This window comes from Mytilus trossulus, chromosome 9 (assembly GCF_036588685.1).
Source record: "Mytilus trossulus isolate FHL-02 chromosome 9, PNRI_Mtr1.1.1.hap1, whole genome shotgun sequence".
Taxonomy (NCBI): Eukaryota; Metazoa; Mollusca; class Bivalvia; order Mytilida; family Mytilidae; genus Mytilus; species Mytilus trossulus.
This window is the reverse complement of record NC_086381.1, coordinates 17,980,595-18,004,136: the sequence shown is the minus strand read 5'-3', so window position 1 is coordinate 18,004,136 and position 23,542 is coordinate 17,980,595. Positions and strand designations below refer to the sequence as shown.

Here is a 23,542-nt window from a genome sequence, read left to right as displayed (position 1 = left end):
TGTCTACTAATCAATCAATAACTAAAAAAAAATCCGGATAGTTGTGTCCGGTCCATGATTGGACTGAATACATAGTTTTTCCAAAATATTTTGAACTTGAAATTACTTTTTTTGTTGATGTTTTATTGTTTTATTGAAATATTTTGGTGTCCGTAATTCTTTTTTAAGGTTGTGTTTATATGATTTTTTTTATATAACAGGCAAATTAAGTTTTTCCGTTGATTATTTAAAAAAGAGGGATCCGACAAAATCCCTAAACGATATCAAAATAAGAAAGTCAGTTGAAACTTGGCCTTAACATTTCAACATGTTCAAAAAATCAAACATTCCTTAAATAATCCATTAAAAAGTGTCAATTTCTTAAATGCGGAAGTTAAATAAATTTTTTTTTACCATTTCCAATTAATCGAGGTATTTTGACACAGTTGATTGGTGAAATGATGAAATGTTCCCGAAATTGCGCGGATGATTATGATTTAATTCATTGATAGCTGTACTTATATAATGGTTCATTTTATTCGCTTGAAAATTGTTTATACTAAAAGTTGATTCGAAGGATGCACAAGTCTACATAACATTATGGTATTTACAGTTCGCTCTGCAATTTGATATGCAGAACATTTTCAAAGACCTTAAGAAAAACATTTCCGTTTTGATTTTCCTTGGAATTCAGTATTTTTGTGATTTTACTTTTTGCTTATTTCTTTGATTTCAAATTCAGATATATTGAAGACTGTCTTTTTCTCTTTTATAATGAGATAGATTGAAGACTACAAACCAAACATTATGACACACTTTTGAGGGCGATTGTACCTTTCCAATTGTCAATTTCCCGATGTCCCAAAATACTTCACTCCTCTGCGCGGCCATCGTATAATGTGCACATATTTCAAATGATACCTTACGCTCGTGCATGTTGAGACAAAGCAGACTTCACGAACAGGTGTGTATCCCTGTCTTTTAAAAAAGGGCGCGGATTTCAAAAGGATAATAATTCATATTAGTCGACCTTGATATCAAAAAAGTCGAAAAACGACGTCAATGACAAACAAAATTCTACAAAACTCTACATAGACCACAAAAGATCAACCCGAAACATATCTGAAAACTAGGGGTTATCTCGCATGCCCCCTGCAGATTCTGTTCAAATTGTGACACCTGAGTGTCGAACATGTAAATTTATCTTTGGTGACATGTACTTAATTATGAAGAAAAACTGGCGACTGAAATAGACACACAATAAGTTTTTATATCACCGTATCACGAATAATGTTACTTTTAAGCTATGTCGTGACCCAATTCACTAGCAACACCACTTTTAGATACTAAGTATCAGATTAAGTCTGAAAATTTGCAATTAATGTTTGTTCCATTCCTGTTTGTAACATATTGATACTTTTGATTCGCATGACACGGGTTATATGTTGTCGACACAACCGTTCTGAACTCTGTTTGAAATTTTTGGCATTCCCCTAAATTTTGTTTAAAACATAAACATCGGTAAACAACTGTTGCCTCAAATGTTTCTTTGAGACATAAGATAGAAGCCGGCTCAAGTCAAGAAATCAAAGTCACGGCTATCAAAAGTTTTTCTATGTGAACTTTTGTTTGTCTGTGGGAGTTTTTCTCTTTTTTTTTTGGCCATGACGTTATTCGACTTATGATGTTCCTCTAGTTTCTTTCGTCACTCTTTCATATGCTTGTATCTTTTTTTTAAAAAGACAACCAAGACAAGGAATGTTATTCTCTAAAACACATCATTTAAGTAAAGACTGTTTAATGCTAATTTGTCATACAGCCATTATAAACCTTTAATTGGAGTCAAACTGTACTCTGAATTACAATAACATCCAAAAGAGAAAGTGTTTACAATCTTGTTTTTACTTTTGTTCAGATATCAAATCAATTATACAGACCAGTCATGTGATCATGGCTAGTGTATACTATCAATCAGAGACGTTTTTTTCTTGATTTTTGTTCAGAAATATTTTAAGTTTTAAACAGCAGGACACGACCTTTCTTTCAACACAGGGTGCTTTTGACATTTGTCCTAGAGGTGCATTGGTGTTTCAGTTGTTTTATGTACCCATTTACAGATTGATATGGCCAAGTGTATTTTGCAATGACAAAATGTTTTGCAAAAGATGTCCACTGATGCTGGAAAAAAGCAGGCTATATGTAGTAAACAAACATTTGACCACCACTCTATTGTAATGTACAACACGTTATATAAATATCCAATGTTTTTAACATTCATATTTGCAATATTCAGTATTATAGTATTTGTGGCTTTAGAATTTTGTCGTGTTCTTAAATACTATGGACCATTACTGACATTCGAGATTTGCTAAACCTTCCACTTACGAACATATGTATTCCAACAAAGGTTAGAACATCGTTATAACATTCCCACATTACAAAAGTCATTTGAGGTCTAAATTACTGATAAAAGTTACATGTGTTTATAAAGGTTACTCAAGAACACGTGTACGTGTTTACTTGAAGCACGTGTGTTCAAATCAAAACATGTTTATGTTTGATTCGATTGGACAAAAAGTAAGTTATTACCGGTTATATCAATCGTGATAACTGTATGCTAGGATTTTAGCGCTAAATTATAGTATTATATTCACGAATTGTCATTCGATATTCGCCTAAACGACAGTACAGTTTTGTCACTTGGGATTGAATAACCCAAACTTTCTCCCTTTTTAAACGAATAAAAGGCTGTTCTATCATAAAGCCTCTTTTTTACGTTGTAAGTTCATCTTAAAATGATTTATATTTCTATAAATACACATTTATTTCATAGAAATCGTCATGACATTGTGAAAACTCAATTATAACTATGTTTTGAAATAAATTTTGTTTTCTGTTTTGCATGTACCGAATGCAACGTATACGGCCAAAATTTAAGTTTTCAGTTTCCTGGAGGTATACTAGATGGTTATATTATTAAAGACATATTTATTCATAATTTTATATAAAAGTTCTGACGGACGTTGTTATAATTACTATAAAAAAAAATACATCATTTAAATCTGAAAACTACCCCCCTTTTTGTAAAGTTGCATACGTGTGTTCGGAAATCTCATGTTATGGTGGGTTTCCAATTTTTTGATGAAAAAATGAATAAGGAAGAAAATAGAGTCAGGTTTTCAATCATTCTTCTGAAAAAAGGTATTTAAATTAGAGTTAGATATTCAATTTTGTTTTTCCTTGAAACCGACATGTGACCTTTGATCAAGATTTCTGAAAAACTGCACCATATTTTTATTTTGACGACCAGAAGAATCTTAAAGTACATATATTTCCTAATCCAATGATGTATGATATAGCCGTGTACAATTTTTGACGATTAAAATTTCATAATTCCGACTTTGGTCACAGACCTTATTAACTTGAACAATATGTTTTAAGAAAAAAGCATCACAAAATTGGTATTTAGTTTTTGAGAAAGGACTCCAGATAACAAAGTTCATATGAAATAAATATTATACAGATTAACGGACCGAATATTTTTAAGAACAAATAGTATAAATACCACTAAATTCGTAATCCAAGTTGAAGGCTGTTCTTTTACATTGAGATGAAGAACAGCAACGAAACACTGTTTCTTTGCTTTGGTATTTTCATATGCATGTAGCGAATTTGTGTTATGAATTTATACAATATGTCTTCTCTTTTTATTTTTTGATATTCCAACAAATATTCAAAGCCATTATTTGCAAATAATTTTTTTTTAAGCTTTTATATTATATAGAGCTACACTGAATTGACTGAAAGAGCACCAATGCTACAGCTTACTATACGTTTGTAGCCTGTACGGTGACCAATTGTTTTAATATTCGTCCTTTTGTCTTTGGCAAATAGTTGTCTAGGTAGCAGATATACCACATCTAATTATTTTTATACAGCGAGATATTTCATACTTTGTTATTGATTATATAAGAGAAAAACAACCTTTAAAATATGTAAATAAACTTGATCTATAAGAATTGGACAAAGTGATTTTTTAAGCAAAGTAAAGTTCTATACAACAGTTCAACGCTTGCAATCAAAAAACAGTATTCAAAATCTAGATTGCCCCTTGGGAGCTTTCATGACCTTATGTCACACCTTCATCATTCGCTAGGGTAACATTACATTAGAGCAAATCATTTTCTGTTATCTTTCTATAATAGTTATCAAAGGTACCAGGATTATAATTTAGTACGCCAGACGCGCGTTTCGTCTACACAAGACTCATCAGTGACGCTCAAATCAAAATATTTATAAAACCAAACAAGTACAAAGTTGAAGAGCATTGAGGATCAAAAATTCCAAAAAGTTGTGCCAAATACGGCTAAGGTAATCTATGCCTGGGATAAGAAAGTCCTTTATTTTTCGAAAAATTCAAAGTTTTGTAAACAGGAAATTTATAAAAATGACCACATTATTGATATTCATGTCAACACCGAAGTGTTGACTACTAGGCTGGTGATACCCTCGGGGGACGAAACGTCCACCAGCAGGGGCATCGACCCAGTGGTGTTAATAGTTATCAAAAAGTACCAGGATTATAATTTAGTATGCCAGACGCGCGTTTCGTCTACACAAGACTCAGCAGTGACGCTCAAATCAAAATATTCATAAAACCAAACAAATACAAAGTTGAAGAGCATTGAGGATCCAAAATTCCAAAAAGTTGTGCCAAACACGGCTAAGGTAATCTATGCCTTGGATAAGAAAATCCTTAGTTTTTCGAAAAATTCAAAGTTTTGTAAACAGGGAATTTATAAAAATGACCACATTATTGATATTCATGTCAACATCGAAGTGTTGACTACTGGGCTGGTGATACCCTCGGGGACGAAACGTCCACCAGCAGTGGCATCGACCCAGTGGTGTTAATAGTTATCAAAGGTTCCAGAATTATAATTTAGTACGCCAGACGCGCGTTTCGTCTACACAAGACTCATTAGTGACGCTCAAATCAAAATATTTATAAAACCAAACAAGTACAAAGTTGAAGAGCATTGAGGATCCAAAATTCCAACAAGTTGTGCCAAATACGGCTAATGTAATCTATGCCTGGGATAAGAAAATTATTAGTTTTTCGAAAAATTCAAAGTTTTGTAAACAGGAAATTTATAAAAATGACCACATTATTGATATTCATGTCAACACCGAAGTGTTGACTACTGGGCTGGTGATACCCTCGGGGACAAAACGTTCACCAGCAGTGGCATCGACCCAGTGGTGTTAATAGTTATCAAAGGTACCAGGATTATAATTTAGTACGCTAGACGCGCGTTTCGTCTACACAATACTCATCAGTGACGCTCAAATCAAAATATTTATAAAACCAAACAAGTACAAAGTTGAAGAGCATTGAGGATCCAAAATTCCAAAATGTTGTGCCAAATACGGCTAAGGTAATCTTTGCCTGGGATAAGAAAATCCTTAGTTTTTCGAAAAATTTATAAAAGGGGCGAAACTTAACAGAGGGGCAGTCAAACAAATCGATCGAAAATCAAATGACATCGTCATGCTTAAAAATGAAAAAGACAAATAATAGTACTCAAGACACAATATGGAAAACTAAAGACTAAGCAACACGAATCGCACCAAAAACTGGGGGTGACTTCAGGTGCTCCGGGTAAGCAGATCCTGTTCCTTATGTTGCACCCGTCGTGTTACGTATGTAATTACAAATCCAGTTAAAAGTCTTATTCGATAGGTCACATTCGTGAAAAAAGTAGTGGATTGTAGTTACGACATAAGGAACATAACCGATATCAACTGTGAAACGGTTATTCCGTTTGCTTGATAAAGGATGCATACATACATTTTCTCCAATATACAGACTTGTCAGTATAATTTGTAATTTAGCTCTTTCTCGTCTTTTTAAACAATAATATCGAAACCTTTATATGATGAAAAGAGAAATTCCTTCATGTTCATTTTACCAATAGACATGTTCACCATAAGCCGATACCGAAACCAAAAATAGTAGTGAGGTAAATGGTAAATATTTATAATGTTAAATTAACTCAACCATTGAACTCCATTATATCGTTTGAAATTTGAATACATAAGATGGAGTATTACTTCAATGCAGCAATTTACTTGAATCTATCTCACATAGACAAAAGTTACCTTTAGAAGCTAATGCTTTACCTTTCGAAGTCATTTTGAACGCTTTGCTCCCGTTATCAAATTCGTGTTGAAGTATAAATTCAACCTGGTGAGCTCAATATCTAAGGTCTGTTTGACTGTTTGCATCAACACAAGGACTATTTGATTATGTAACAAGTGTCAGACGTATTCCATCAAATGTTATTTAAGCTATATTGAAAATATATAAAATGTGATGTGCAGTAATGCTTTTTGTCGAGCCTTCGACTTTTGTCGAAAAAGCGAGACTAAGCGATCCTACATTCCGTCGTCGTCGTTGGCGGCGGCGGCGTAAACAAATATTCACTCTGTGGTTAAAGTTTTTGAAATTTTAATAACTTTCTTAAACTATACTGGATTACTTCCAAACGTGGACAGAAGCTTGTTTATGATCATAAGATAGTATCCAGGAGTAAATTTTGAAAAAATGAATTTCCATTTTTTCCGTATTTTACTTATAAATGGACTTAGTTTTTCTGCGGGGAAACATAACATTCACTCTGTGGTTAAAGTTTTTAAAATTTTAATAATTTTCTTAAACTATCCTGGGTTTATACCACACATGGACAGAAGCTTGTTTATGATCAAAAAATAATATAAAGAAATAAATTTTGTAAAATAATAAATCTGTTTTTTTCCGTATTTTACTTATAAATGGACTTAGTTTTTCTGCGGGAAAACATTACATTCACTCTGTGGTTAAAGTTTTTAAAATTTTAATGACTTTCTTAAACTATCCTGGGTTTGTTCGAACATGGACAGAAGCTTGTTTATGATCAAAAGATACTATACAGTAGTAAATTTTGTAAAAAAATAAATCCGTTTTTTTCCGTATTTTACTTTTAAATGGACTTTTCTGTGGTTAAATTTTAAATTTAATAACTTTCTTATACTGCTTTTAATTTGTACCAAACTTAGACAGAAGCTTGTTTATGATTTAGCTAGTATTTAGAAGGAAATTTTGTTAATATTTTGTACCTGGGTATCTGTATTTTACTTATAAATGGACTTAGTTTTTCTTCCAGTTGACATTACCTACAGTCTGCAGTTAAAGTTTTTAAACATATATTAGATTCATAAACTATCCTGGAATTTTACCAATTTTGGACAGAAGCTTCTAACAATCAAAAGATATTATCACGAGGAATATTTTTATTGATTTTTTTCTCATTTTAGTTGAGTCTGTGATTTTCAGCAAAAGTAGGCGAGACACTGGATTCCGCGGAACCCTTACAAATTTTATTTATTTTATATTATATATTTGATTTTAAAAATAATATTGAGACAAAAAAAAAATCTTGGTTGTATTTGGGTTTAAGGGGAAAATAATGTTTAATTTATGCTGTTTGGCCCACCAAAGAACAATTTATATAACTGATGTTAATATTTTCAATAGTTTCCCAATTCATTGGATGTACAAAAGACTTTCAAGCCCGATTACCACCTGATTTAAACCCATTTCAAGGAAATTATATTTACCAGCAATGGATTAGACGTCTTCGGAATTACCAAACAGTATATGGTTTGAATGAACTATATTTGAAACTCATGAGAGCGCTACACAGTACAAAACAGATAAATATAGAAGCAGTTCTTATAAGCTGGCAAAACAAACTTTACATAAATTTGATTTGGTTTAGATGTTACCAAACATTTGAACAAATGGCTTTGGTGTTTGATGTTAGCATCATTAGTTCATAAAGTTATCCATTAAATTTGGCCAATTCTTCATCAAACTTTCAAATCAACGATAACATGGCTTCAGGTGAAGAATGGGAATCTGTATAGATTTGAAGGGTGATTGGCCAGAATTAGAAGACGCAGTTGGATCTATTGATGGCACTTCCCATAGAATAAACCACCCACCCAAAAACCAAGCATTGTTTTATACTGGACCTCATTGTATATACTGTACTCACACACAAGTTAAATAGACACAGCACAAGAAAGACAATACGATACATCAAACCTCGTTTCCTAGGTCGTAACAATGACGCGATGACTTACTGATTGATAGATGCGATCGGTTCACACGAGATATAACCGTTCCCACGTGATTGTAAAAAACTTGGCGATACCATTATCCATCTGAACATTCTAATTCAACACCGTATACTATACGGCAGCTACTTTATATAAAATGCAATAAGTCGCAATCAACGCAAATTTGTCAATGGAAAGATTCGTGCAAAAAGATTTTATGTAGAACTTTTCATTAGACAAATGAAAATTAATAAATATAGGTTATCTTTATAAAGTTAGTCGGAACGATACTGCACCTATTGTAGAACTCTTTTCCTACGACAAAAACTTGCTTCATGATTAACATACATCATGAATTTTTTTTTATAAACATCTTAAATTGAAACAGTTTATTTGATAATCGTTGAATTAAAATCAACTTTTTGATAGATCCCTGTGAATTGATGAATTGAAGTAATACTCCACCTAGTGTATTCCATTTTCAATCAATATAATGGGTAAAGGATTGAGTTAATGAACATTATAAAAATTTACCATTTACCTTTCTACTATTTTAGGTTTCTGTATCGGTTTCGGAATCGGCTTATGGTGAACATGTCTTATAGTGGAGTTAATGCAATCTACACCAGCAACGTTCCATATTACAAGTAGGGAACATTTAAAATTCCATTTTATTTTCAAGATCAGTCTATTCCTATTCTATCATACAGTAAATTCAAATCCGTTGCACCCAAAGTAATGAACTATGAGCAAGCATTGCAGGACCTTGATTTTGAAACCCTATGAAACCCTCTGACATGTGACTGTTGCCACTCGCCATATAATTACAGTCTTTCGGGTCATGTCATTACGTGATATAGATACAATGGATAAGCGTTGATTCTTGAAAAAGAAACCATGAGCCCGCAGGGCGAATGGTTTGTTTTTCATGAATCAACGTTTATCCATTGTATCTATAACTTGAACGTTTGTGATAATATCTTTTCAAAATTAAAGCCTATTCCTAATTAAAAGGTATTGTAAGTGAGTTTAAATAACCATGTTATCATGACAAACGATGCATTACAATAAATTATATATAACACAGGCATCTGAACATTATATGTTTTGACAAAATGAAACATTTTTGATCTTATTTCTAATAAAATTGGGAATAAATTGGGAAATGTGTCAAAGCCGGGGACAACAACTTGACAAAAACATATATATAGCATATATATAAAACATGTGCCATAATTTCTAACAAGAAGTCTTGGCACATCACGATTTTCTTGCATAGGAATTTGCGAATAAACAGATGAAATCATACTATATTGATTTATAAAACAAAAATGGACACCTATAATGCTTACATTTCCTTTCAAACATGTGGAATAGCTAACAATGATCCGATAACAAACGATTGAACTCGCTTTTATTAAACAAAATATCCAAAATAACTTAAATAACAAGAAACAAAACAGGAAAACTAGAGAATAGGGACAACAACAAAATAAAACCAGGATTCGAACCTAAGCCGACAAGTTCCAACTCATTGAGCATGTGCATGAAACCTCGCGGCTACCAACTCATACTATTATTGTATATATAAAGGTACAATCCATGGGTGTCCGTTGTACCGATGTATATCAAATATTCATTTATATATATGAACTAGACAATATAGTCGTAACTAAATGGTAGCCGAGAGGTTTCGTCGATATGCTTATGTTAGTGACACTTATTAAAATGATATCGGATATGTTCCTTACGTCGTAACTACAATCCCCTTCCCTTTCATGAATTTGACCCACTGAATAAGGTAGCAATACACAGTTAGGAGTGTTGTTTCGCATTATGGCCCCTGTGGATTTTTCAAATAAAATAGGAAAGTTATTGTGTAATAAAATTCGTTTTTAGACAGATGAGTGCTAATTTAGCCTTCAAAGATGGTTTATAAGAGCATCAATATTATTTTTTACATGTTTTATGGGCTGTTTTCTGTTTGACAGTCCGTATTTTCATAGCTAGACCGGCCATCGGTCCAGAAATTAATGTACAGTTTACAAACACTCTTTTTCTACACGAAGTTTTTGACGCAATTTTACAAAAAAATGTGACGAAAGACATATGATTTTCATTGGATTTGCTGAATGATATGTGTACAGAGTTTCAGAAAAGGTATTACTTCAAGCGATTGAAATTCTACTTTTAGCCAAATTTTGGGGAAATATGTGACATCTTTCCCCCCTTTTTTGCAATATTTTATAACAAATAAATGCAGATTGTTACCATGGATTCACCAAAAAGAAATTATATTTTACCATTTTATTTCCTGGAAATAAAATCTATGGAAGATTTTAATTACATACTTATGCCCATATATGACCCAAACAGTAAGCTTGATATTGCAAAAAAGCAATGAAAAGGGAATGGTAATATTCATAAGGGCAAATTTTAGTACTTTTTCCTAACTGTTTATTGCTACCTTAGACTATTTACCGGATTTGTAATCACATACGCAACACGACGGGTGCCGCATGTGGAGCAGGATCTGCTTACCCTTCCGGATCACCTGAGATCACCCCTAGTTTTTGGTGGGGTTCGTGTTGTTTATTCTTTAGTTTTCTATGTTGTGTCATGTGTACTATTGTTTTTCTGTTTGTCTTTTTCATTTTTAGCCATGGCGTTGTCAGTTTGTTTTAGATTTATGAGTTTGACTGTCCCTTTGGAATCTTCCGTCCCTCTTTTATTAAGAGAATCCATGGACAGGTTCGACTCCCAGTGCAGGCATATATAAATTACAAAAATTAATGGTAAGTTTTTAATGGTCCTAAGTTTAAAGAAACCCAACACATCAAATGGAACCATAACTTCAAAATTGTTATGGATTCAAATCGAGGACTACGCCAGAGCACGAGAAGAAGTTGAACTGCTTTTGAATACTTTGGTATTGTATATTATAGTGTATATTTTGGATACATTAAACCAATGATACTTGGTCAAGTTTTATACAGTTACGAGACATTTAATGAAATATAACTAATGATATTCAGTTGAAATCATAAAGTAACTTAAATTTTTCAGTTAAATTTCAATACACAATTTAAAGGGCTTTCAAAAAATATTTGAGCCAGCGGGACTTTTATGTCTTACTCGATTTTGATCGCGTTAGGTGGTACCTTACAATACAGGGAGATTTATCTTTAAAATCAGCTAAATGGTTATCACGTTGTATTGTTAAGGAAAAAATATGCTTTTCAATTATCAAATTAGTGTTTGCCAAACTGCTATTTATCCACCCATGTGTTTCCGAGAAAACGATTGGTTCAAGTTTTTGAATTTTTTTGTATTTTTGTTCAAAGGGTCAAAGTAAATAATTTGTCAAATTTTGTGAAAATCAAACGAGCCAAATTAATTTTAGTCAAGGTGTTGGGTACCACCTTTAGACTAAGTAACACATGTTAATTGTGGTAATCAGTTGGCCATCATATAACCAATGATTGACATTAAAAAACTATACTAAATTTTACTTTGATATGAATTCGATGTTCTGACGTAAACTGTTAAATTGGCTGTGCGAAAACTGCATTTTCTGCTGTTAAATTTTAAATATAAAGTTTCAAAAGTCCGCACTAGTATATTCTTAAGAATTTTACCATATCAAGGACTCGGTATTTAATGATGACCAATGTCCTTTTGTTCACGGAATACAAAGTGTAGGAATTGTTGTTTCCAAGAAACTTCGAAAAGGATTGAATATCCTTAATGACATTTTTACATGTTTGAATTCGAAGATTATATTACCTGTTGACATTATAAAATTACTCATAGATACAACATATCAAAAAGACTTTCAGAAACAGTTCTAAATACCAAAGAACCTGACAGAAACCATGAGGTAAGAACACATCCTTGGTAAATTTTCATACACTATAAGTCAATTTCAAATCAGAAGCTTAAAACAAATTATTATTTCACATACAGATTAATAGGCAATAATACATCAATAGGATACAAATATTTAGTAGGTTTCAAAAAGAAGGGGAAAAATCGTTGAGAAGCGAAAATCAACACTTAGTTAGCTGTAAGGTAAACAAAATCGGAAACTAGTAGTTTGCGGACTGTTTGATAAAGCCCTGCCAATATGGTACACGGGATCACAACATTGGCTCCTGATTATCAAATCTCAGCGGCATCGAACGTCATCTATATGTGCTTATCTCTATTTAATCAATGTTTGATATAAAAGTAATTTCTATCTTGTATTTTAATTTATAAGCATATAATCATATATCAATTCTAATGTTCTAGACATTTCTTTAAGGTTCATTTGCTTTTAAAGTCGTGCTTAAGTCAATTTTGAGTTATAATAGTTGGTTGAAGTACATCAACAATATTTGGTCTTCAAAATAAATGATAGGTACATCAGATAAAATGCTTCGCTAAGCGTAGCCTGGTAGGAACTCTGAACAGGTGGGGCAAATTTGGACACAATATTCAAGCTTGATACTGTCTGAATTGGATTGTGATCAAATTTTTGACATAATATAGGTTTCTGACACAAAACAAATTTGAAGGTCTTACAAATGTATTGGTCAAAACTGTGCATTAAAGATTTATTCTTGATCTTTACAAAAATTTCAAAAAAATTAAATTATTTTGAAAAAAAAATTAAATCCCTCAAAAAAAATAAAGCCCCAAAAACGTTTTGAATCCCCCCTTGAAGCAGTTACATCAACACTCTATCCAAGCCTTTCCTTTGTAGAATGGAACCTTGTTGTACAATTTCAAAAAGATACAAATACACTTTTTGGCTCTGTACATGCTTCAGGGTCGATGTCGAGATTTATTTCCCCGAGGGTATCACCAGCCAAGTAGTCAACGAAGTGTTGACTTGAGTTATCATTGATATGTTCATAATTATAAATTAACTGTTAAAAAACTTTGAATGTTTGAAAAAACTAAGGCTTTTCTTCCTCAGGTAAAGATTACCTTAGCTTTATTTGGCAACACTTTTAGGATTTGTTGTTCCTTAATGCTCTTCAACTTCGTACTGTCACTGATGAGTCTTTTGTAGTGCCCGCGTCACACTGTCTCGATTTTAATGCCGATGACAACACGGTTATGGAAATTTTCAAAATAGGGACTGATCGTATCCAGATCGGGCTATTCGTAGTGCCATCTTTAACCATCGTAGAACCATCGGCCACTTTTTCTAGCCTTCGGGGACAACTTCGGGAAGGGTTCTAAATTTTTTAACATGTTAAAAAATCCCCGAAGGTGCGTCCGATGTAAAGGGTTCGTATTGAGTTCGTATCACCATCCTCAATATCGTAATGTCACCGGGAATGCATCTTTGAACATCGTATTGCATTCGTGTTTCTATCGTTTCCATCGGGTAGTTTTGACATTACGATGTCTACACGAATGAATCACGAAGCTACCCGAAGGTCTTACGATTGCAACACGACTTCATGAAGACCTCGTAATCCCGTCGTGTTGCCATCGAATAAAAGTACGAAGGCGACAAGATGGAACTACGACGGCAATAAATACAGCTAAATGAAAGTTACTGTTCGCGCTTAAATACATTTAAAGTGCCATGCGCGATATGCTCTGGTCAGTCTAATACGACAGTTAAGAAAGACGTTCACAAAACATGGAGCTCATCTTATATGAATCTTTGAGAACAAAAAAGGCGACAGCGTTGTTTCTATTAATTCAAATGGAACAAGAAGAGCAGCTGTTACAGGCTCAGAATTTACTTTTACAAGTAAAATATTATTTTTTGTCAATTTTTCATATCAAGTAACATAATGAAAATCATAAACGCGCCTTGTACACCAACACTGCAGGTACACGTATATAGGGAAAACAACTTTTTCTTCACTTATTCTGATTTTTTATGTATCGTCTGATTTGTTGTCACACGAACGTTTAATCCATAACCATTTTGTTTTCTATATGTCTTATTTTGACGCATTTGTTGCTTTCTCCTGGAAAGAGCTCTCTTTGAATAAAAGGGATCAACGAACCCATTACATTACCTTTAAGATACATTTGTAGATCAGTAAAGATGGGCAGAATTATGGGTGATTATTCAGACTAGTGCACACATTTTACAGTTCAAACAAGGCAATGCCGAGCGTGGCATCCCCATTGTATGTTACATATGGGGGTAAATATGGACACGGTGCATATCGCGCATGGCACTTAAAATGTATTTTAGCGCGAACATTAACTTACATTAAGCTGTGTGTTTTGCCTTCGTAGTTCCATCTTGTCGCCTTCGTACTTTTATTCGATGCCATTTAATTACATTCTCAATTTTACTATATTTGTATATGACACATGCCGAAAATGGTAAATTGAATATGCATATTTGATACATAAACTATTTTTTTAAAAATCAACCAAAACATTTAGTAACTGGAAATACCTTTAATATTGTCTTTAGAACCAGCAGGTAAAAAAATGAGCAACCCATTTTATGTGTTTTATGCTATTTCAAGGAGAAAAAAACAGGCCCATTTGCATGACCTTGACCTTTGGCCTTGAACGTAAAAAATGTCAGATCATTACAAGGAGGAACAATATGCCAAATGTGGTTAAAATCTTTTGAAGCATATTGGTTTTAGAGTGTCCACAAGGGTGATATTGCCTTGTAATACAACTGTCACTGTGACCGTGACCTTTGAACTTCAAAGTCAATATTCTTAACGAGTAACCCCATACCAAGTTTTGAGCATTTTGGTTGTAGAGTGTCCATAACAGTTTTATCTACACGCAACTTACATGTAGTAGGGGAGGGGATTATAAACTAAGTTTTATTAGAATTAGACAAAAAGATTGATTTCCCGCCATGCATAGCAGACTTGTACAGAAACGATATGTTGTCGAAATTATGTTCGTATCATATAAAAGTTCAAAACAGGTAGAACGCATTTTTAGATTGTTTGTATACTTGTGTTATATACATACATGTATTTCACCTTTATTTATCTTGTTTGAAACGCGTGATGCCTTCGGCATATACTTTAAATGCATCGTAAGCTGTACACGACGTCTTTTAGACATCGAATGGCTATCGCGCCATCATCGTAAACCATCGCGTAGCCTTCGTAATCCATCGTGTAGCCTTCGGCTGAGATATGAAATACCTGTCTTCAGGTAACCTTCGTATGTCCATCTTTTGCTATCGTATATAATTTCGGCACCATCGTATAGACTTTGTTAATCATCGTACTTGCTTCGGTCACTTTTTGGTATTTTAACGAGATCGGGACCAACTTCGTACGAACTTATAATTTTCGCATTCGGGTGTCCATCGTATATAAAAATCAGGACAGTGTTACGCGGGCATAGATGAAACGCACGACTGGCGTTAATATTAAATTTTAATCGTGGTATCAATGATTAGTTTATTATGGTCCCTAATTTCTGCATGAATGGGACAATCACCCCAAACTCAATCCCAACATTTCCTTTGTGATATGAAACTTTGTAGTACAATGTCAGAGAGATCCATGCACTTACACACAAGTTATCGTCTAGAAACTACAAATCGTCTAGATACTACAAATGCTTGTTTTGGCCCCTTTTTGTTAGCTCAATTCTTAAATTGTTGACACCATAGACCCTAAAATGAATTTAAACCTTAAACTTGTGGTATTTAACATTGCGGTACAATTTCAGAGCAATTGAGATACTTATACACAAGTTATTATCCTGAAAGTGTAAAAATGCTTGTTTTGGGGGCCCTTTAGGGCCCGTATTCATAAACCGGTATTACCATCACCCCCAAAATCAATCTTAACATTGAACCTTCATATTATTTCAAAGATATATAATTACGTAAATTAAAGTTATTGTCCGGAAACCAAACTTGTATTCGGACGACGCAGACGACGGAGATATCATACCATTATACGATCCCAAAAACTTTTTTGCGGACGTATACAACCATAGGAAGATGCGGCATAATTGCCAAAAATAACTAACCATGGACCAAAAAACAAAGAGTTGAGGAATTAAAGGTCACCATAAGGTCTTCAACAATTAGTTAATTATTTACAGTAAAGTATGGAAAGGGTTTACATTGTTTAGCAAACTTTACTTAAATTGTCCGTTTATACATTTTGGAATTATTAAGACTCTAAGGTTTCAACTGCCTCAGGCAAAGTTGGCTTTAGATGAATTTGGATATTTGTTTTACGTATTTTTAACATATTGCTCTTCGACGGTTTCGGTACTTATACATCTTTAGATTTCAAATGTTTGGCTTTGAGCGTTCCTGATGAAGGTAAATCCAGAAAAGCGCTTCGGACGCAAGAAACTATTAAACGTGTTGTTTTCATTTTTTTACATCACTGGTCGATATATCTGCTTGTAGACTATAGGCCCCGAGAGAATCATCAGCTCAGTAGTCAGTAATTCGGTACTTACATGGTTTAGCAAACTTTACTAAAATTGTCCGTTAATAATTTTTCGAAATTGTATGAAACTAAGGTTTCAACTCCCTGAGGCAAAGTTGGCTTTAGATGAATTTGGCTGTGTGCTTTACGCATTTATGACATATAGCTCTTCAACTGTAATGGTACTTATACATCTTTGGATTTCAAATATTTGTCTTTGCGCGTTCCTGATGAAGGTAAATCCAGAAAAGCGCTTCGGACGCTAGAAATTATCAAACGTATTTTTTTCATTTTTTGTTCAAAGAGGAAAGAAGGACTGAGCATTTTGAAACTCTTAACAATCTTATATCTTTAGACTGTGGTGTAACGACATAACATGAGAAATAAACCCTGTAGAAATCATTTAGAAAGAGATGGACTCCTTAGATTGGTTCTAACTTTTAAAAAAAATAACAAAAAGAAACAAAGCACCGGCATTAGAGTACTCACAGATACTGGAATCTAGTTCAAAGCTTTATTTCAACTAATGAACGACGTACGTTCTCCAGGATGACTGTCAATCAGTACACCTCCAATGGAATTATTGTAAGACGTTATATCAAGTAAAAAAAAGCACAAATTCATGATAATGCAATGATAATGTATTGATAAGGGAAATAACCATCAAGGAGAATAACGCTTCATGTCTATCTGATCAACTGCATGAACTATATTTTCATGTTGATGAAGGAAGGATTACCTTTAATAAATGCATATATCGGTATCTTAGTTAATACATACAGTTGATACTTAAAAATTCCAAAGATCTTTTAGAGTACATACAATCTAACTCTCTTTCATCTTGTAACAGTCTTAAAACATTTAACTTCTCTACTCTTTACACAAGTATTCCACATTCCAAACTTAAAGACAAATTAAAAGTTGGTATAACTTTGCTTCATAAAAAAGAATGGCCAACGTAGATACAAGTATATTGTCTTAGGGAGGGATAAATCCTACTTTGTAAAGAATCACTCTGATTCAAACAAAAAATTCTCTGAAACCGATATTATCAAGATACTTGATTTCTTGATTGACAACATATTTGTTACGTTCGGAGGACGTATTTTTCAACAGACTGTCGGCATCCCAATGGGAACAAACTGTGCCCCTCTACTTGCTGACTTGTTTCTTTATTATTATGAGGCTGACTTCATGCAGGAACTTCTTAGGAAGAAAGATAAGAAGTTAGCAATATCCTTTAACTCTACTTTCCGCTATATAGATGACGTTCTTTCACTAAACAATTCAAAATTTGGTGACTATGTGGAACGCATCTATCCCATCGAATTGGAGATAAAGGATACTACAGATACAGTTAAGTCAGCTTCATATCTTGACTTACATCTAGAAATTGACAATGAGGGTCGGTTGAAGACAAAACTTTACGACAAAAGAGATGATTTCAGCTTTCCAATTGTGAACTTTCCATTTCTAAGTAGCAACATTCCAGCAGCACCTGCATACGGGGTATATATCTCTCAATTGATACGATGTTCCCGTAATTGCATTTCCTATCATGATTTTCTTGATAGAGGGTTACTGCTCACAAGGAAGCTATTAAATCAACAGTTCCAAATGGTGAAGTTGAATCATCCCTTCGTAAATTTTACGGACGCCATCACGAGTTGGTTGACCGTTATGGAATAACCATTTCACAAATGATATCGGATACGTTCCTCACGTCGTAAATACAATCCCTTTCCCTTTCATGAATTTGACCTACCGAATTAGACTAATTACCGGATTTGTAATCACATAAGCAACACGATGGGTGCCGCATGTGGAGCAGGATCTGCTTACCCTTCCGAAGCACCTGAGATCACCCCTAGTTTTTGGTGGGGTTCTTGTTGTTTATTCTTTAGTTTTCTATGTTGTGTCATGTGTACTATTGTTTTTCTGTTTGTCTTTTTAATTTTTAGCCATGGCATTGTCAGTTTGTTTTAGATTTATGAGTTTGACTGTCCCTTTGGTATCTTTCGTCCCTCTTCTCTTGAACTATTAGTTTTTTTCTAAACAGTCGTAAGTCTTACTTGTATTGAATTCACTTGCAATGACCAGCTTAATTCATCGAGGTTTTAAAATATCCCAAATAAACCTGTCTGAAATCATCGTTTGTCGAAAACAAATATTGCTATAAATTAGACCGTTATTATTCTCGTTAAATTTTGTATTTGTATTTTCTTACTGGACATTGTAAAGCTGATCATACGCTATATATTTCTCAAATTGTACGGTAGTCTTCGTCATTTGATCTCTGGTAGTACCAAATATTCTTAATTTCATGAGATTAAAAAAAAAACAGACACTATATGGAGTTTTAAGAATAACTACAATATGACCTAGTGACTTGCAATTGGTTTCAATCACCAAAAGTTACTAGATTTCATGAACAGTCAGGCTTATATGTGAAGAAGATATTAGGTTTTCAAGACACAATTGTTATACTGATTACTTTTCATCTTAATAGTATTTTGAACTAACTACCGCATTGATATATTGTTATGATCAATTAAGTAGTCGATACTTGTTCTGTTCAACATCTATTTGTAATATTTCATGAAGTGCATGTATAGTAATGTTATTTTTTTCCAGTCTGTTCACAGTAATTGCTCTGTACGTTCTCGGCTTCATACTCCTTTCATCAGTCGCTGCTCACAAAGCCTGTTCTAAAAATGCCAACTTGTGGAAAAGCATACAATACCAGCTTAAGTTAGTTGAAAATACAGAAGGGCGATGTGATTGTGATACTAAAAAAATGCGTAAGTAAAAGAATTAACTAGTAACTTATAAGTACTACTCTGAATCATTTGATTGAATCGAGTCCATGCGTGTTGTTTGTTTAATATTTAATATTGTTTTCGTTTTTTTCAAATTCGCAAACAAGAAAAAGCATACGGTCATATGACGTTAGAGGAATTTAATCCATCCGATTTTTGGAACTCTACGGACTATTCTATGAACCCTAAATATAAATGATACAAATTAAAAACATACCTATACGCCACTATGACGTCACTTTTCTGAATAAATTTCAGCAAATTGTCCAACTTTTAGGTTCATGTTGAAATTAGCTAATTAAGAATGGTCTGGATAAGGGTCATTCATTTCTGCATTCTTTATCTTTGTTTTGTCTTTTTATCTATTCCTTATACATGTTATACTTTTCATCCATTATTCTAGAATAATTTTGAATGTAACGCGTCTTTTGAGTGGCAAACGTTGATCTGTTTATCAGCTCATAGACCATAATTTGTCATGTGAAAGTGACGTCATCATGGTTAACTCCTGTCTAAAATGGAATCTAGAATTATATTATAAGAAATGACTAATGTTTTCCATCTATTCGAAATAACATAAAAATGTGTGCACACTTTAAATAACCAGCTACGCGGGTTATTCAGTGTGCACCACATTGTTGATGTTATTTTTTCATGGACAGGAAATATATTGCTTTAAAAAAGATCCCGTCAGTATGATATTTGTCTATAATATGTCATTATGATATATTTCTAATATGAATTACTATATACGTTGAACCACAAACGTCAAAATCAATCAATGGCGTAGTGGAATTAACAATTTTTGGATTCTCATAAATTCTATGTATAACTTTTGGACTAGTTTGAATCTCGGTCTATTTCTGTAATTTATTCTTACATACTTTTGATTTTTTAACCCTGTATGCGTACATTGCCTATGAAAATTTTAAAATTGTTTGTATGCACATTGAACAACAAATTTATGTAACGTATATAGTTTTTCTAACGTCAGACACTCAAATCAATCCATGTGTTCTAAGACAGTAGATGTTTTTGTGTCCTGTTAAATTGTTCCTTTTAAAAGTTTTGGATTCTCATAAATTCTTTGTATAACTTTTGGACTAGTTTGATTTCTGTAATTTATTCTTACATTCTTTTGATTTTTTAACCCTGTATGCGTTCATTGCCTATGTAAATTTTAAAATTGTTTATAATCCTGGTACTTTTGATAACTATTGTATGCACATTGAACGACAAATTTATGTGACGTATATATTTTTTCTGACGTCAGACACTCAAATCAATCCATCTGTTCATAGATAGTAGATGTTTTTGTGTCCTGTTAAATTGTTATACGATGATGACTGATGTGCCAATATTTTGACTATTTTATTAATTGTGACTGTTTATTTAACGCATCATGTAAATGTAGCGGAATTTGATGAGACTGTTATTAAAGTGAGAGGGTTAGCGCTATAGAACCAGGTTTAATCCACCATTTTCTACATTTGAAAATGCCTGTACTAAGTCAGGAATATGACAGTTCTTGTCCATTCGTTTTTGATGCGTTTTGTTTTTTGATTTTGCCATGTGATTATGGACTTTCCAAATTGATTTTCCTCTGAGTTCAGTATTTTTGTGATTTTACTTTTTGCAGTCATACATTAATTAAAAAAGGATATCTATTTTATAGTTTGCAAGAATGTAGTTTTATTGCAATTTCACATGGTACGTGTTACACTTATTACTATCATCAAAACATACATGATAACATCTGAGCTTTCGCAGAATTTTCTCTTTTAAATTGAAAAAGAATTACCAGAGATTTATTTTACATAAACTGATAATTCATTTATGTTAACTCTTACTAATCCAAAGAACTTTAACTTGACGTATGGCTATCAGATATTACTTGGAACGTAGTACGTCGTAGTATGCTCAGAATATTGAAGTCATGCAGCAAGCTCTGTTTGCTTCTATTCTTCTAAATAAGAAAAACTAAAAATCTTTCCGGCAAAATATGTGCGTCATTTGTGGCTCTATTTAATTTCTACTTCCATATTTATTTGCAACAACTATAATGAAAAGCGAAAATGAGAACCGCGTGATTTGTAATAATATGTCCCAGTTTACACATAGGAAAGATATAAAAAGTGATTACACGACAACAGATCTGTTTCAAGATTTCAATTGATCATCGTTTAAGGAATACAAGAACAATGTACATCTTATACCGAGTATCAAAGTAATCGGACATGTTCTCAATTTCCCATTACACACTTTGTATAATGTATGATCATTTTTTTTATCTTTTCAGATGGTCATAAAATGGTTGGATTTCTGGCTAAATCTTCAAAAGATCAAACTAATGTCAAAAGTGGATCTACAGTGATATTTGATAAGGTAGTTATCAATACAGGCTCTGGATACGATGCTTCCTCTGGACAGTTTGTTGCACCTTACGAAGGTCTATATTATTTTTCCTGGACAACTCTTACCTACCATTCAAAGTATTTCGCAACACAGTTAATGCACAATGGCAACATTATTGCTGGCAACTATCCTGATGGTAGAGGGTTATCCTCAGGGCATGTGTCTGCGACCCAAAGTGTCTTGCTGTATCTTGCAGCAAAAGACAAGGTCCGCATAAGAACAGATGGTATAGGACAGCATATGTATGGTGGAAAATGGTGTACCTTCAGTGGTTTCAAAATTTAAGTTTTTAAAATTTTGAACAAATAAACATATTCAATACATTATGCTATTTTCTCTTATACATCCATATACATAATTATCTTTAGTATTAAATCTATGTTGACACCCTTAGGGATACTCCCTTGTCTACATGGTAAATTCAAATTCGAATTCATTTATGTATCATATGCAACACTTTCTACGTTACAAAGAAACTCAATAATAGCATTACAGAAATAAAAAAAAAATTGCATTAGTACAATTCAAAGATAAAAAACAACTGTTTGATAATTTGTCTGCACTAGTAGTCAGGTAAAAACTATACGACAGCTTGTTTGCGGCTTGTTTTTTCTGGTACTATTTTTTTCTTTATCTATAAACGATTCAGTAGTCAATCTAATTAAAATATTGATCTCTGGTTACGTTATACTATGTAGTATAACGTAATCAGAGATAAATATTTTAATTAGATTGTTCAGTAGTTTAACCAACATTAGTATTACGGTTGTCCACACTGTTACGGGAGTGCTTCTATTTCCCATGGCAAGTAAAACTGGAAAACACTCAAATACTGAACTCCGAGGGAAATTTAAAACGTAATCCCTAATCAAATGGCAAAATCAAAAGCTCAAATACATCATACGAAACGGATGGATAGCAACTGTCATATTCCTGACTTAGGACAGACATTTTTAATGAAGAAAATGCTGGATTCAACCGGGTTTTATAGCTAGCTTAGCCTCTCATTTGTACGACAGTTGCATAAATTTCCATGCAAACCAACAGACAAAATAGTTAAAAATGACAAAATTAGGGTACAGCAGCCAACATTGTATTTTAATCTAAAAGCGTATCACATCGGTAATAACCAACATCCAAATATTGATGGCGTCCGTTTATACATATTTCACTGACTGTTAATCGTTAAGCATATATTAAAATTTCAGTCAATCTTCCTCATTCATTGCTAAATATTCAAAACTGCCATAATCTTGCGCTGACTTTTATTAAGTGTTAAAAGCATTCCGGGTAAAATCACCGACGACCTTTTACTAAATTCTTTGAAATTCGTTGCTAAATATTGATAACATTTTAGTTTCAAGAGTTTTAAAGTTTCCTGCAAATAATTTTGCTTTTCCCTTTTATCCTTTGTCTGATTAGTTATAAGTTATTTGTTTTGCTTATTTTATTCATTTAATAAAAGTATGTTTGTGTAAATAATTATTGCCTATTGTCAGAAGTCCATTTCTGGTCTAAAAGTGAACTCCTGCTGTTGTCTAATGTAGTATCATATCCGACTGAAAAATCATAAACTTCTGTAATACACAAGGAATGGAATGCCTTTATACATGTTCTGTTAAAAGAATTTATTTGTAAAGGAATGTTCAGTTCATGATGGAAGTTTTTGTTATCTTCTCGAAACTATATATATGTTACAGTAAATAGGTGGAATTAGGAATTACACGTAAATACTTAACATTTCACTAAAAACCTATAATTACTTGCCAA

General features: G+C 33.0%; 1 protein-coding gene across 1 annotated transcript; it reads left to right on the top strand.

Annotated features, from left to right (window-relative positions):
- The first annotated feature begins 11,974 nt into the window (after positions 1 to 11,974).
- LOC134683652 (cerebellin-2-like) lies at positions 11,975 to 22,098 on the top strand. The gene is made up of 3 exons (XM_063542964.1): positions 11,975 to 12,022; positions 19,173 to 19,339; positions 21,657 to 22,098. Exons 1-3 carry the CDS (start codon positions 12,018 to 12,020, stop codon positions 22,055 to 22,057), a joined length of 573 nt encoding a protein of 190 aa, XP_063399034.1. The 5' UTR covers positions 11,975 to 12,017; the 3' UTR covers positions 22,058 to 22,098.
- The last annotated feature ends 1,444 nt before the right edge of the window (positions 22,099 to 23,542 follow it).

Excerpts from the sequence above, each read along its gene's own strand:
- LOC134683652 (XM_063542964.1), top strand. Across the intron at positions 19,340-21,656 it reads TTGTGATACTAAAAAAATGC|ATGGTCATAAAATGGTTGGA; the intron begins GTAAGTAAAAGA and ends TTATCTTTTCAG.